At 46.5% G+C, this 12,289-nt stretch overlaps 1 protein-coding gene across 2 annotated transcripts in view; it reads left to right on the top strand.

Moving 5' to 3' along the window:
- myo1ea (myosin IEa) overlaps nucleotides 1-12,289 on the top strand; it is a 176,467-nt gene that overhangs the window by 118,034 nt on the left and 46,144 nt on the right. For both annotated transcript variants that reach the window (XM_084334683.1, XM_084334682.1), the window contains exons 13-15: nucleotides 234-320; nucleotides 7,874-8,041; nucleotides 10,768-10,853. In XM_084334683.1, the coding sequence (XP_084190809.1) occupies nucleotides 234-320; nucleotides 7,874-8,041; nucleotides 10,768-10,853 (341 nt within the window). The remainder of the gene's footprint in view (nucleotides 1-233; nucleotides 321-7,873; nucleotides 8,042-10,767; nucleotides 10,854-12,289) is intronic.

Here is a 12,289-nt window from a genome sequence, read left to right as displayed (position 1 = left end):
AATGGTGGAACGAATGTCTCTCACCACAGTCAGGACAGCCCAAATTTCCGCCGTCGACTAAAAACACACTTCAATCGATATCTGAAGGAGAGAATAAAAGACTACTAACTTTTGTACTGTCTTTTACTATTATGCACTACTAAGTCTCTATTTTCTAATCTAAGTTGCTTTGGATAAAAGCGTCAGCTAAATGACTGAGTGTTATCTGACAGTGGCCTCTCTTCATCCTGTAGGAGGAGTACGTCCAGGAGGGCATCAGGTGGACGCCCATCGAGTACTTCAACAACAAGATCGTCTGTGACCTCATCGAGAGCAAAGTGGTAAATATTCAATGAGCCTTGAACTCACCCCTAAATCACACCATGACTTAGTATATATATATATATAATATTATTGGGGCGACAGTGGCTCAGGAGGTAGTGCAGTCGTCTGCTAGTCGTAAGGTTCCCGGTTCGATTCCCACTCCTCCCGGGCAGCGTGTCGATGTGTCCTCGAGCAAGACACTTAACCCCTCATTGCTCCCAATGAACAGGTCGGCACCTTGCATGGTTGCCTCCGCCGCCGGTGTGTGAATGTGCGAGTGACTGGGTAAAATGTGAGGAACAAATTGCAAAGCTTTGATTTGATCCTGGGACCACTGAGCTGAGCTAAAGGGTCAGACCCGTTAGCAGGTGCTGCTTGACTGCGACCGACTCGTTAGTAGTTTACAGTCGTCCACCCCTTGAGAAGTGCGTCCTCGCACGTTCTTTCGTCCATGCGTGCACTTTCCCAGGGTTAAGGTTGAGATCCCACCCCTATTGCTACGTGAACCTGGATACAGATTCATAGGGCAGTGAGATCCCACCACTGTCACCAATGTAACCCAGTGGATTTGAACCTGGGACCATAGGATCCACAGACGGCTGCACTAACCAGCTGAGCTAAAGGGTCCGACCCGTTAGCAGGTGCTGGTTGACTGTAGTTTACACTAACCAGCTGAGCTAAAGGGTCAGACCCGTTAGCAGGTGCTGGTTGACTGTAGTTTACACTAACCAGCTGAGCTAAAGGGTCAGACCCGTTAGCAGGTGCTGGTCGACTGTAGTTTACACTAACCAGCTGAGCTAAAGGGTCAGACCCGTTAGCAGGTGCTGGTTGACTGTAGTTTACACTAACCAGCTGAGCTAAAGGGTCAGACCCGTTAGCAGGTGCTGGTTGACTGTAGTTTACACTAACCAGCTGAGCTAAAGGGTCAGAGCCGTTAGCAGGTGCTGGTTGACTGTAGTTTACACTAACCAGCTGAGCTAAAGGGTCAGACCCGTTAGCAGGTGCTGGTTGACTGTAGTTTACACTAACCAGCTGAGCTAAAGGGTCAGACCCGTTAGCAGGTGCTGGTTGACTGTAGTTTACACTAACCAGCTGAGCTAAAGGGTCAGACCCGTTAGCAGGTGCTGGTTGACTGTAGTTTACACTAACCAGCTGAGCTAAAGGGTCAGACCCGTTAGCAGGTGCTGGTTGACTGTAGTTTACACTAACCAGCTGAGCTAAAGGGTCAGACCCGTTAGCAGGTGCTGGTTGACTGCGACCGACTCGTTACTCGTTACTTTTACTCGTACTCATAGTATATATTCAGATTCAAATTCTTTACTGCCTATATTTATTGTGATGTACTATAATATAACCAATAGGGCATACAGACACTCATCTGCACCTTTGTTAACACCGTTTATTTTTTCTCATATTTTTCTCAAATTGTATTGCCTATATTTATGTATTTCTACTATTACCCTGCCCATTCCTGTACCTCCCCTCCCCCCTCCCACCCATGCTGCTATGATGCCCGAATTCCCCCAAGGGGGTCAATTAAAGGAATATCTAACCTTATTTTATCTTAAAATATGGTAACCTGAAGCAGTTAAGTGGGTTCAGATCTGTAATTTGTAGGGATGTTCGATATTGGCTTTTTTACCGATATCCGATATACCGATATTGTCCAACTCTTAATTTCCGATACCGATATCAACCGATACCGATATATGCGGGGTTTCCCCCCCAAAAAACACAACATTATGCATACTTTTCACAATAAATAAAATAAGAATTTGTTCTTTTTTTTTTTTTAAACTTAAATTTTTATTAACACTTATAGACAAACAGCACTTACAGAAAAAAGAAACTAACAACACAATAAAAACAAAAAAAAACAGTGCACATAAATGGTTACATGGGTATCATGGTTATTTGTCTGGTTCCACTACAGTTGTTTTCCAGGTACTTAATACAAAGGCTGATTGTGTACCTCCCTACCTGACAGGTATAAAAATGTAATTTCTACTCAAAAATATTAAATACTGACTAAGGCATGCATGTGTGATATGGGTCCAGAGACCCTCCTTGAGCTTCTTTCTTCCCTTATCCTTCGTCCTTTTTTTTTTTATTTTATTTTTTTTATTAACTTTCTCTTTGCCTTTTGATTCACCCATACACAAACCACATCATCCCTGAATATTAATATAACACTGTTAAACAGACATAAATAATAAAGTACAAAAACATAAAACAATTGTAATACCCCAAAAAAAATATTATAAAATACTAACTAAAGCAAAAGTGTGTGACATGGGTTCAGAGACCCTCTTTGAACTTCTTTCCTCCTTTACCCTTCGCCCTCTTGTGTTGCATTTGGTTCTTCCTCTGTGATGTCGTTCTCGTTCCTTTTATAATCCTCCCACTTTCCCCATCTTTCCCCAAATTTCTCTTCCTGTAGCCTCAGCATGTGTGTTATCCTCTCCATATCCTGTATCTCCTCTACTATTCCTACCCATTGTGCTATTGTCGGTGGGTCTTCCTTGTACCACAGTCTCGTTATTGCTTTTCTGGCCGATATCAACATTATCTTTATTAAATATTTGTCCCCCCCCTGTATTCCCTCGTGTGTCAGGTCCCCTAAGTACAGCACCAGTCCCGTTTGTGGCAATCCGTATCCTAATATTCTGATCATTGCCTCCCCTATCTCCTCCCAATACCCCTTCAGCTTCTGACATCCCCAGAATATGTGTGTGTGATTTGCCCCCTCCTTCCCACACATCCTCCAGCATGCTCTTTGTGTTGGTGCATATTTTCCCTTCAGCTCTGGGGTTATAAAGAATCTGATTATGTTTTTCCATACAAACTCTTTCCATATCCTCGATCCTGTTGTTGAATGTTGCACCTCGCATATGTTCCCCCATTCCGAGCCTTGAACAATGAACATTGAGAGACACAGAAACTGAACTATCCACACACAAGCACATACACGACACGCACGCTGAGCACGCTCACACACTAGCAGCCACTTTAACACTCATGCCGCACACACGCACACTTATGGCCAGAGGAAAGGCCACTTAAAGTAGTATAACATCAGGAACAGTGTATTGCACTACTAAAGCTACCTAGCATGTCCTATATGCTCTGTAAATACTAATGTACAGATACCGAGATGGCACACCATGTACCTGTTTATTGCACTGTTTTATTGGATTCTATTAATATGTTGTACCACTGTATTTTATTGGATTCTATTATATGTTGTACCACTGTATTGCACATCGTCGCGGGCAAGACCAGCCGCATTTCATTGTATACCTGTATGCCGTGACAATTAAAACTCTTGACTTGACTTGACTTGACTATTCCTTCCCTGTTATTTCTATCTCTAGTTCTCTCTCCCATTTCTCCCTTATGTAATCGGTTGTGTGTCCCTTGCTGTTCATTATAGCTCGGTATATTGCTGATATTACTCTTCCTTGCCCCCCTTCGTATGCCCATACTATCATCTTGATTATTCCATTCTGTTCTTCGTCTTTGGCCCCCCTTATTTTTTTGTTGTAGTAGTCTCTAACCTGTAGATATCTGAAGTGGTCCCTGTTTTCTAGTCCAAATTTCTCCTTTAATTTTTGTAGTGTCTGCATTTCCCCCTTCTCTATCATTTTGCATATCGCTGTTGCCCCCCCCCCCCCCCTCTCCCACCTTCTGAATCCATGGTCTAACCTCCCTGGTTTGAATCTCTTGTCATGTGCTACCCATCTCAGAACCCCTGACTGCTTCTCCAATTTGTGTGTTTTTACTACTCTGTTCCATATGGTCAAGGTGCATTTGGTGATTGGATCTAATAGTCCCTCTTTTTCTTTAAATAGTTCCCTATCCCCCATCAGAGCTTACATTGTATCCCTCCCCTTCTTTTTCAATGTCTTTCCATCTTGCCTCATATCTGTCGTTACACCAGCACGTCACTGCTCTCAGTTGTGCTGCATAGTAATAATCTTGTAGGCTGGGTACTGCCATCCCTCCCTCTTCCTTTGGTAGTTGTAGTGTTTTATATCTGACCCGTGGTCTTCTCCCCGCCCATATGAACCTCGATATCAGTCTGTCCCACTCCCTGAATTGATTCTGTGGTATTTGTACCGGTAGTGACTGGAATAGGTACAGTAACCTTGATAGTATGTTCATTTTAATGACCTCTATTCTTGAATTGAAGTCCAAGGGCATTACTGTCCATCTCTCTAAGTCTCTCTTGATGTTCTGATTTATCTGTGTATAGTTCGCCTCAAACAGTTTCTCCACCCCTCTCGTGATGTTCACCCCTAAGTATTTAATCTTGTCCATGTCCCATCTTATCCCGTACCGTTCCCTAATTTCCGTCATTGGGGTATAGTTCCATGCTAAGGTCTGTGTCTTTGTCACGTTTAGTTTGTATCCTGAGTAGTGGCCATATTCCTTCAGTAGATCCATCAGTGCCGGGAAGCTCTTGTCTGGTTGCCTCATGTATACTATCACGTCGTCCGCAAATAGGCCTAGTTTATATTCCGTTCCCTTTATCCTTACTCCCTTAATGTCCTCGGTCTGTCTGATCAGTTGTGCCAGAGGTTCTATGAAAATGGCGAAGAGCGTCGGTGAGAGACAACATCCCTGTCTGGTAGCCCTCTCTAATCTGATTATATCCGTCAAGCTGCCATTCACCTTAACCCTCGCTGTCGGTTCTTGATATAGCGCCTTGATCATCTTCATCGCCCTCCCGTTCAGTCCGAACCTCATCAATGTTTTATATAAAAATGTCCAGCTCACACTGTCGAATGCTTTTTCTGCATCTAGGCTAATCAGTACCGCGCTACCACCTTGTTTTTGTATCTACATTTACATTTACATTTAGTCATTTAGCTGACGCTTTTATCCAAAGCGACTTACAAGTTCTGTACGACAAGCCATCAGGAAGGGCACAACTCTATCAGCTGAGTAACAATGTTCATCAAAGTGTTGAGTGCTACAGTGTAGGTTAGTTTATTAGGACAAGTGCATGACAGTATGGTTAGTTAGGGTTAGGTTTTTTTTTTTTTTTTTTTTTTTTATTCAGATAATGGTTGAAGAAGTGCGTCTTTAGTCGACGGCGAAAGATTGGATGTGTTTCGGCTGTCCTAACTGGGGTGGGTAGTTCATTCCACCATTGTGGGGCAAGGACTGAGAATAGGCGACTTCTCTTTGATGACCCTCCCGGAGCTTGGATAGGAGTAGGTCTGAGGCGGCCAGAAGATGCAGAGCGTAGGGGTCTTGAGGGTGTGTAGTTAGAGACCATTGACCGGAGGTAGGCGGGAGCAGTTCCCTTTGCCGCACGGTATGCTAGGTCGAGGGCCTTGAAGCGGATTCGTGCAGCAATGGGGAGCCAGTGCAGGTCCCTAAGAAGTGGGGTGACATGGGCCGACTTCGGTAGGTTTGAGATCAGGCGGGCCGCTGCGTTCTGAATGAGTTGAAGAGGCTTAGTGGCAGTGGCCGGGAGGCCAGCGAGCAGTGCGTTGCAGTAGTCGAGGCGGGAGATGACTGTTGATTGGACGAGGAGTTGGGTGGCTTCTTTTGTCAGGAAGGGGCGGATCCTTCTGACGTTGCTCAGGAGGAATCGGCAGGTTCTGGTTGTCGCTGCGATGTGAGCAGAGAAGTTCAACTGGTCGTCGAGGACAACACCAAGGTTCTTGGCGGTCGGGGACGCGGTCACAGCTGCATTCTCGACTGTGATGGAAAGGTCGGTCAGGGGGGAGGATTTGGCCGGCAGGTGGAGCAATTCTGTTTTGCTTAGGTTCAGTTTGAGGTGGTTGGTCGTCATCCAGGCGGAGATGTCGGACAGACAGGCCGAGATCCGCTCAGAGACGTGGATATCTGAGGGAGGGAAGGAGAGGAAGAGTTGAGTATCGTCGGCATAACAGTGGTAGGAGAAGCCATGAGACGTGATAATGTTACCCAGTGATTTAGTGTAGAGGGAGAAGAGAAGGGGTCCTAAAACCGAGCCCTGGGGGACACCCGTCCGCAGGGGGCGGGTGGCCGACAGGGTCCCTCTCCATGACACTTGGTAGGAGCGGTCATTGAGGTATGATGACAACCATGTCAGCGCAGAGCCAGCCACTCCCATTCCTGCGAGGGCCGCGAGGAGGATCTGGTGGTTGACTGTGTCGAAGGCTGCAGATAGATCTAGGAGAATCAGGACAGAGGAGAGGCCTTTCGTATCTCCTCTACTATGTGTAATGTCTTTCTCACGTTGTCCTGTGTCTGTCTCCCTTTAATAAATCCAGTTTGATCTTCATCTATAATGTCTGGCATAAACGTCTCAAATCTCTTTGATATTATCGATGTATACATCTTGTAATCCACGTTGAGTATGGACACAGGTCTGAAACTACTACATAATTCCCTATCCTTCCCTTCCTTCGGTATTGTGGTGATTATGGCTTCCTTCCACGAGGGGGGCATTTTGCCCTCTTCCATCGTGTGTCTGAACGCCGCCCCTAACATGGGTGCTAATTCAGCTCTAAATGTCTTGTAGAATTCCGATGGGAATCCGTCGCTCCCCGGAGACTTGTTGTAAGAATTTGTTCTTACTTGCTTGCCTGGGTAAATAAAGGTTAAATAAATGTAAAAAAATATATATATATTTTTTTTAACCGATACCGATCATTTTCGATATTACATTTTAATACCAATATCGGCCGATAATATCGGTAGGCTGATAATATCGGACTTCCCTAGTAATTTTTTATGCTCATTCTCTTTTATTCAATTACACAATCACTACTGCTCTATGATCACTATGACCATAATTAGAACATTCTCAAACGTGCCGACATGCCTCTTAATTTGATTTATCTGCCCCACCGAGGGGCCTAATCCATGAAATCCACAGCCAGGATTTAAAACAGCCCACCAACAGAGCGGGGGGCTCCGTATCAAAGCCTGACAATTTAGCTTTACACCCGGCCCGGTCGGTTAGACCAGTTACAAGCTTACATGTGCCCTTTTCAAACAGAGACTTGTGTTCTCCTGAGTTTAGCAACGCAGGCGGTAGACAGTGCTGCCACTGTGCCCTCTCAGGGCCAATGATTAACCAGGACAAAGTGGAGCCAGATAAGGCTGCTTGCAGCTGTGATTTCTGTGACATCATTCAGCGTGCGGGTGTGATGTTTTGAGTCATTATGAATCTGCTCTGCTGACACATTTGTAGCTTTTGCTTCTCATTATGTACATGCTTAGTTCATTCCAAATACAATCAAATAGTTGTGTTCTTATCCAATTATATGGTGTTGTAGATTTAGTATAGAGAAAGATTATTTTCTTTGAAATGTTCTTTTTTTACAGCATAGTTTGGTATAGCGTTTACATTTCCAGTATGCTTAGCTAGTGTGATGGATTTAGCCATCAAGCTACATCATGCATACACGTTTGTGTACGCATGCAACTGTTATATGCGCATAACAAACACTCATTTCAGTGTCAAACGTCTTTATTTCTTTAAGTACTATTGATTACTGTTGAGATATAATAAGAAATGTCGCTAATGCCTATTGATCCTTTAATGTGCATGTAATCGCACTCCCAGAATCCCCTTGGCATCATGAGCATCCTGGACGATGTGTGTGCGACCATGCATGCGGTGGGAGAGGGTGCTGACCAGACCATGCTGCAGAAGCTCCGCGCCGGGATCAACTCCCACGAACACTTCAACAGCTGGAACCAAGGCTTCATTGTACACCACTATGCTGGCAAGGTCTGTCTTTCCCTCCATCCTGCCTCTCTTCTTTCTCTGATATTCATTCCAGCCCCCCCCCCTCTCTCCCTCTGTGGATACAATAGAAAGCTCACTACTTTTAGATTATCAAACTCCTTTTCTTAAATCCATTTCAAGTATTTTATTTCAAAATGCTACGTGTTCTATACAAACGATTGCACTCTCTAAAATGTCAGTTTTCCCCCAAACAAAGGTCTTAAAGGGGAACTATCTTACTATTTCTTTCACTATTTGGGCAATTTTACACAATTCCTGTGAGTCTATGAAACACATCTGTAAGTTATTTTTTTCAAATTTTTTTTATTGTTTTGTATTTCTAATCAAGTGCTGTAGAGCAGCAGTTTCTGCCCTTCAAGATTCCAAGCTGTTTTTGGCTGGGCTCCGCCCATACTCTCAATGCGCTTTGAGTGACAGTCACCCAATGCACTGCACTGCACTTTTGGGGGAGAGAGAAAGATGGAGAGATAGAGAGGGACTAATTAATTTTGCCGCGGGGGGCATAATCCCACGGGACAATGCATTGGTAACTTGTTTCAAATGGCAATATATACCCCTGTGAATATTATTGCACGGATCGAAATATGCGTGGGAGCGTGCACTATGATATTTTGCAACAGGTTGACGTGATACAGCGAGTGCTGATACTACGAGAGAGCGAGAAAGAGAACAAGCGGGAGAGATAGAGAGAGAGAGAGAGAGGAGAGATCGCTCCGAGAGCGCGCGTGTGTTTCCCCACACACACGCAGTCGCGAGTGTGTGTAAATGATCCGAGACGAGTCGCACTGTATGAGAGCCTCTATCTGTCTGTCTCTCCCTCTCTCTCTCTCCCCCTCTCTCTCTTTTTCTCTCTTTTGAGGAAGTGTCAGTGACGGTGAAACCGCTTTCGCATTATTTCCACTCGCTCCGTTGTTGAGCGAATTGTTGATTGTGGGCGGTGGCTTCAACCACAGAAGGAGCTGAGGTATGGCGGCTGGGTGGTGCAGCGGACCACTCGTCACCAACGCGAGAGACACCGGGTTTGACTCCGGATGTCGGCGCTGCCTCAGGCTTGGGCCGGCCGTCATACTAATTCAATTGGCAGAATTAGCGAGTGGAAGTTGATGGGTGGTAATCTGGACGTTGTGGACAGCGACTCCTACAGGTCGGTTGGGGACGCCTGCACAGCAGAGACAGGAAGTAGCGGGGGCAGCGTGAGCCTCCCACACGTTACACCTCGCCAATGAGAGTCCGCGCTGGCAGGTGAAAAGATGTGACAGGCTGCCTCCTCGTGTACCGGAGGGGACACGTGATGCAAGGCTTCTATCCTCCCTACAACCGGCCAGTGGGGGGCATATGCGAGCAACGTTCAAGACAGGGGAGGAGAGAATTGGCACATTAGAATTGGAATGGGGGAAAACATATATAGAAAAAGAAGGAGCTGAGGTATGCAGATCAGAATTCTTACACGTCACAGGTACACTAAATTCAGAATAGCTTGGTTCAGTGGGGGAGGATCTTGTCTCAACTGAACTGGAGGAATGCGCCAAAATGAGAATTTGAGACATAGACAGTGTCGGTACAACCACACATTGCTAGAAAACAATGCTAAACACTGGAAAAGGCAATTTATAAGATAGTTCCCATTTAAGAAAGGTCCATAGTGAGCTTAACTGCCATTCCAACAAGCATTCATTGAGTTGGTATCTTTTTCTTTTTTTTGTTATGTTATTTGTTCAAACCCTCAGTTTTGAACAAATGTCTTTGTGTTCTCTCTCCTCGTCATCCTCACAGTCTGGGCATGTCCCATGGCATTCTCCAGATGTGCTTTGGTCTCCGCCTGGTACACATGCCACAGGCCTAATGAGCCATACCATAACGGCTTCGCAGCATTCCTCCATCTCAGGCTACAGGATAAAAAAAAAATAAACACTGATCAATCCATATACTCTAATTTGGCTTCATAAGGACTGTTGCTAACTGTGGTTTGGAGCTTTAATATGGAATAGTTTATATTCTTTTCCCCACAGAAAGTATTTGTTTTCATTAAACGGTGTCATTAATGGTTCCCATTAATGGCGTTGTTCTTCGGCAGCTGCTAAGCTGCTGATGTGGTCAGCTGTGCCCTCTGATCATGAGGAACTGTTCTGCTGATGTTGTAATGTGGTCAGCTGTGCCCTCTGATCATGAGGAACTGTTCTGCTGATGTTGTAATGTGGTCAGCTGTGCCCTCTGATCATGAGGAACTGTTCTGCTGATGTTGTAATGTGGTCAGCTGTGCCCTCTAATCTGAGGAACTGTTCTGCTGATGTTGTAATGTGGTCAGCTGTGCCCTCTGATCTGAGGAACCGTTCTGCTGATGTTGTAATGTGGTCAGCTGTGCCCTCTGATCTGAGGAACTGTTCTGCTGATGTTGTAATGTGGTCAGCTGTGCCCTCTGATCTGAGGAACCGTTCTGCTGATGTTGTAATGTGGTCAGCTGTGCCCTCTGATCTGAGGAACCGTTCTGCTGATGTTGTAATGTGGTCAGCTGTGCCCTCTGATCTGAGGAACCGTTCTGCTGATGTTGTAATGTGGTCAGCTGTGCCCTCTGATCTGAGGAACCGTTCTGCTGATGTTGTAATGTGGTCAGCTGTGCCCTCTGATCTGAGGAACCGTTCTGCTGATGTTGTAATGTGGTCAGCCGTGCCCTCTGTTCATGAGCACCGTTCTGTGGTTCTGTCTTCCAGGTGTCCTACGACGCGGAGGGCTTTTGTGAAAGGAACCGGGATGTTCTTTTCACGGACCTCATTGAGCTGATGCAGAGCAGTGAAATGTAAGTAACTCCTATAAGGAGCGTCACAACACGCGCCGGGGGATTCTGTCGGGGTCACAAAAAGAGGCTCTTCCATTCTGATGCACATGGCTGCAGCGGAGCACATCTGAATAAGACTTTTCAAGACGACCAAGTGCAGCTGGAAGCTGACGGGACAGACGCGAGCGGGGCGGTGCCATCCCCCTCTCGCCCCTCGAACAATCGCCTTCTCCCCGGGGAGCCGCGTTGACCAGAGTCTACTGCTCTGATTGTCTTGGGGCTTCTCGGGGCCCCGTTTCAGCCATCTGTGCAAACAGCCCTCTTTGTCTCCGGATCCCCTCCAGGCTTCAGCGACTGCTGACTCCTTTGTGCGGACGGCTTGTATAGGCTGGTGTGAAGGGAGGTCGTGTCAGAACCCCATTCACACACGTGCTCCCAGAAATAAACCTAGAACAAAAACACAGACACAATCAAACACAGACAGACATGCACGTACGGATGGACGGACACGCACGCACACGCACGCACACACACACACACACACATGGACACAAGCGTTTGTACATATACACACACAGAAATACTGGATAACCAAACATGAAGGAATTATGGGGAGGCAGGCAGGAAGGAGGCACATTCCTCAGAGAAATAGGTCTCTAAACATAGAAGAAGGGAAAGATGGCGTTGTCAGCTGGACGTTATTAGCAGACTTCTGATTCTTCTCTGTCTGCACACAAAGCCCATGGATCCTCTAATCTAAGTCTTTATCTGTAGCACATTGCTACATTGTCATGCAGCGAACACACACATGTGAGATGGGCAACACACATATAGGAACACACACATTTTTGGGGTCGCCGATGAAATTTCCTCTCTGCACTTGACCCATCCTGTTGTCCTCCCCCCCCAAGGGCAGCCGGGAGCAGACATCCAAGTCTGGGACCAATTCAAGTGCTCCTGGCCGTTTTCGTCAAGGAAGCGACGGTGTTAGCAATCTGTTCTGCGTGTTTTTCCATTGGGTTTATCTATTTCTTCTGAAGAGGAAACCCTTGCGAGAATGGGGAGAACATTCAAACTCTATACAGAAACGCCCGGGAGATACCCCACCTGGGTACATGGCAACCTGGTCCCCAAGCGGGATTCGAACCCAGGACCTTCTTGCTTCTTGCACCGTGCCGCCTCCTCATGGCCGCTTCCTCATGGCCGCTTCCTCATGGCCCCCTCCTCATGGCCGCTTCCTCAAGGCCGCTTCCTCAAGGCCGCTTCCTCAAGGCCGCTTCCTCAAGGCCGCTTCCTCAAGGCCGCTTCCTCAAAGCCGCCTCCTCAAGGCCGCCTCCTCATGGCCGCCTCCTCAAGGCCGCTTCCTCAAGGCCGCTTCCTCAAAGCCGCCTCCTCAAGGCCGCCTCCTCATGGCCGCCTCCTCAAGGCCGCTTCCTCATGGCCGCTTCCTCATGGCC

Source organism: Notolepis coatsorum (assembly GCF_963971535.1).
Source record: "Notolepis coatsorum genome assembly, chromosome: 1".
In the NCBI taxonomy this organism is placed as follows: domain Eukaryota; kingdom Metazoa; phylum Chordata; class Actinopteri; order Aulopiformes; family Paralepididae; genus Notolepis; species Notolepis coatsorum.
Note: the sequence above shows the minus strand (reverse complement) of the source record. Positions and strands in the feature narration are given on the sequence as shown.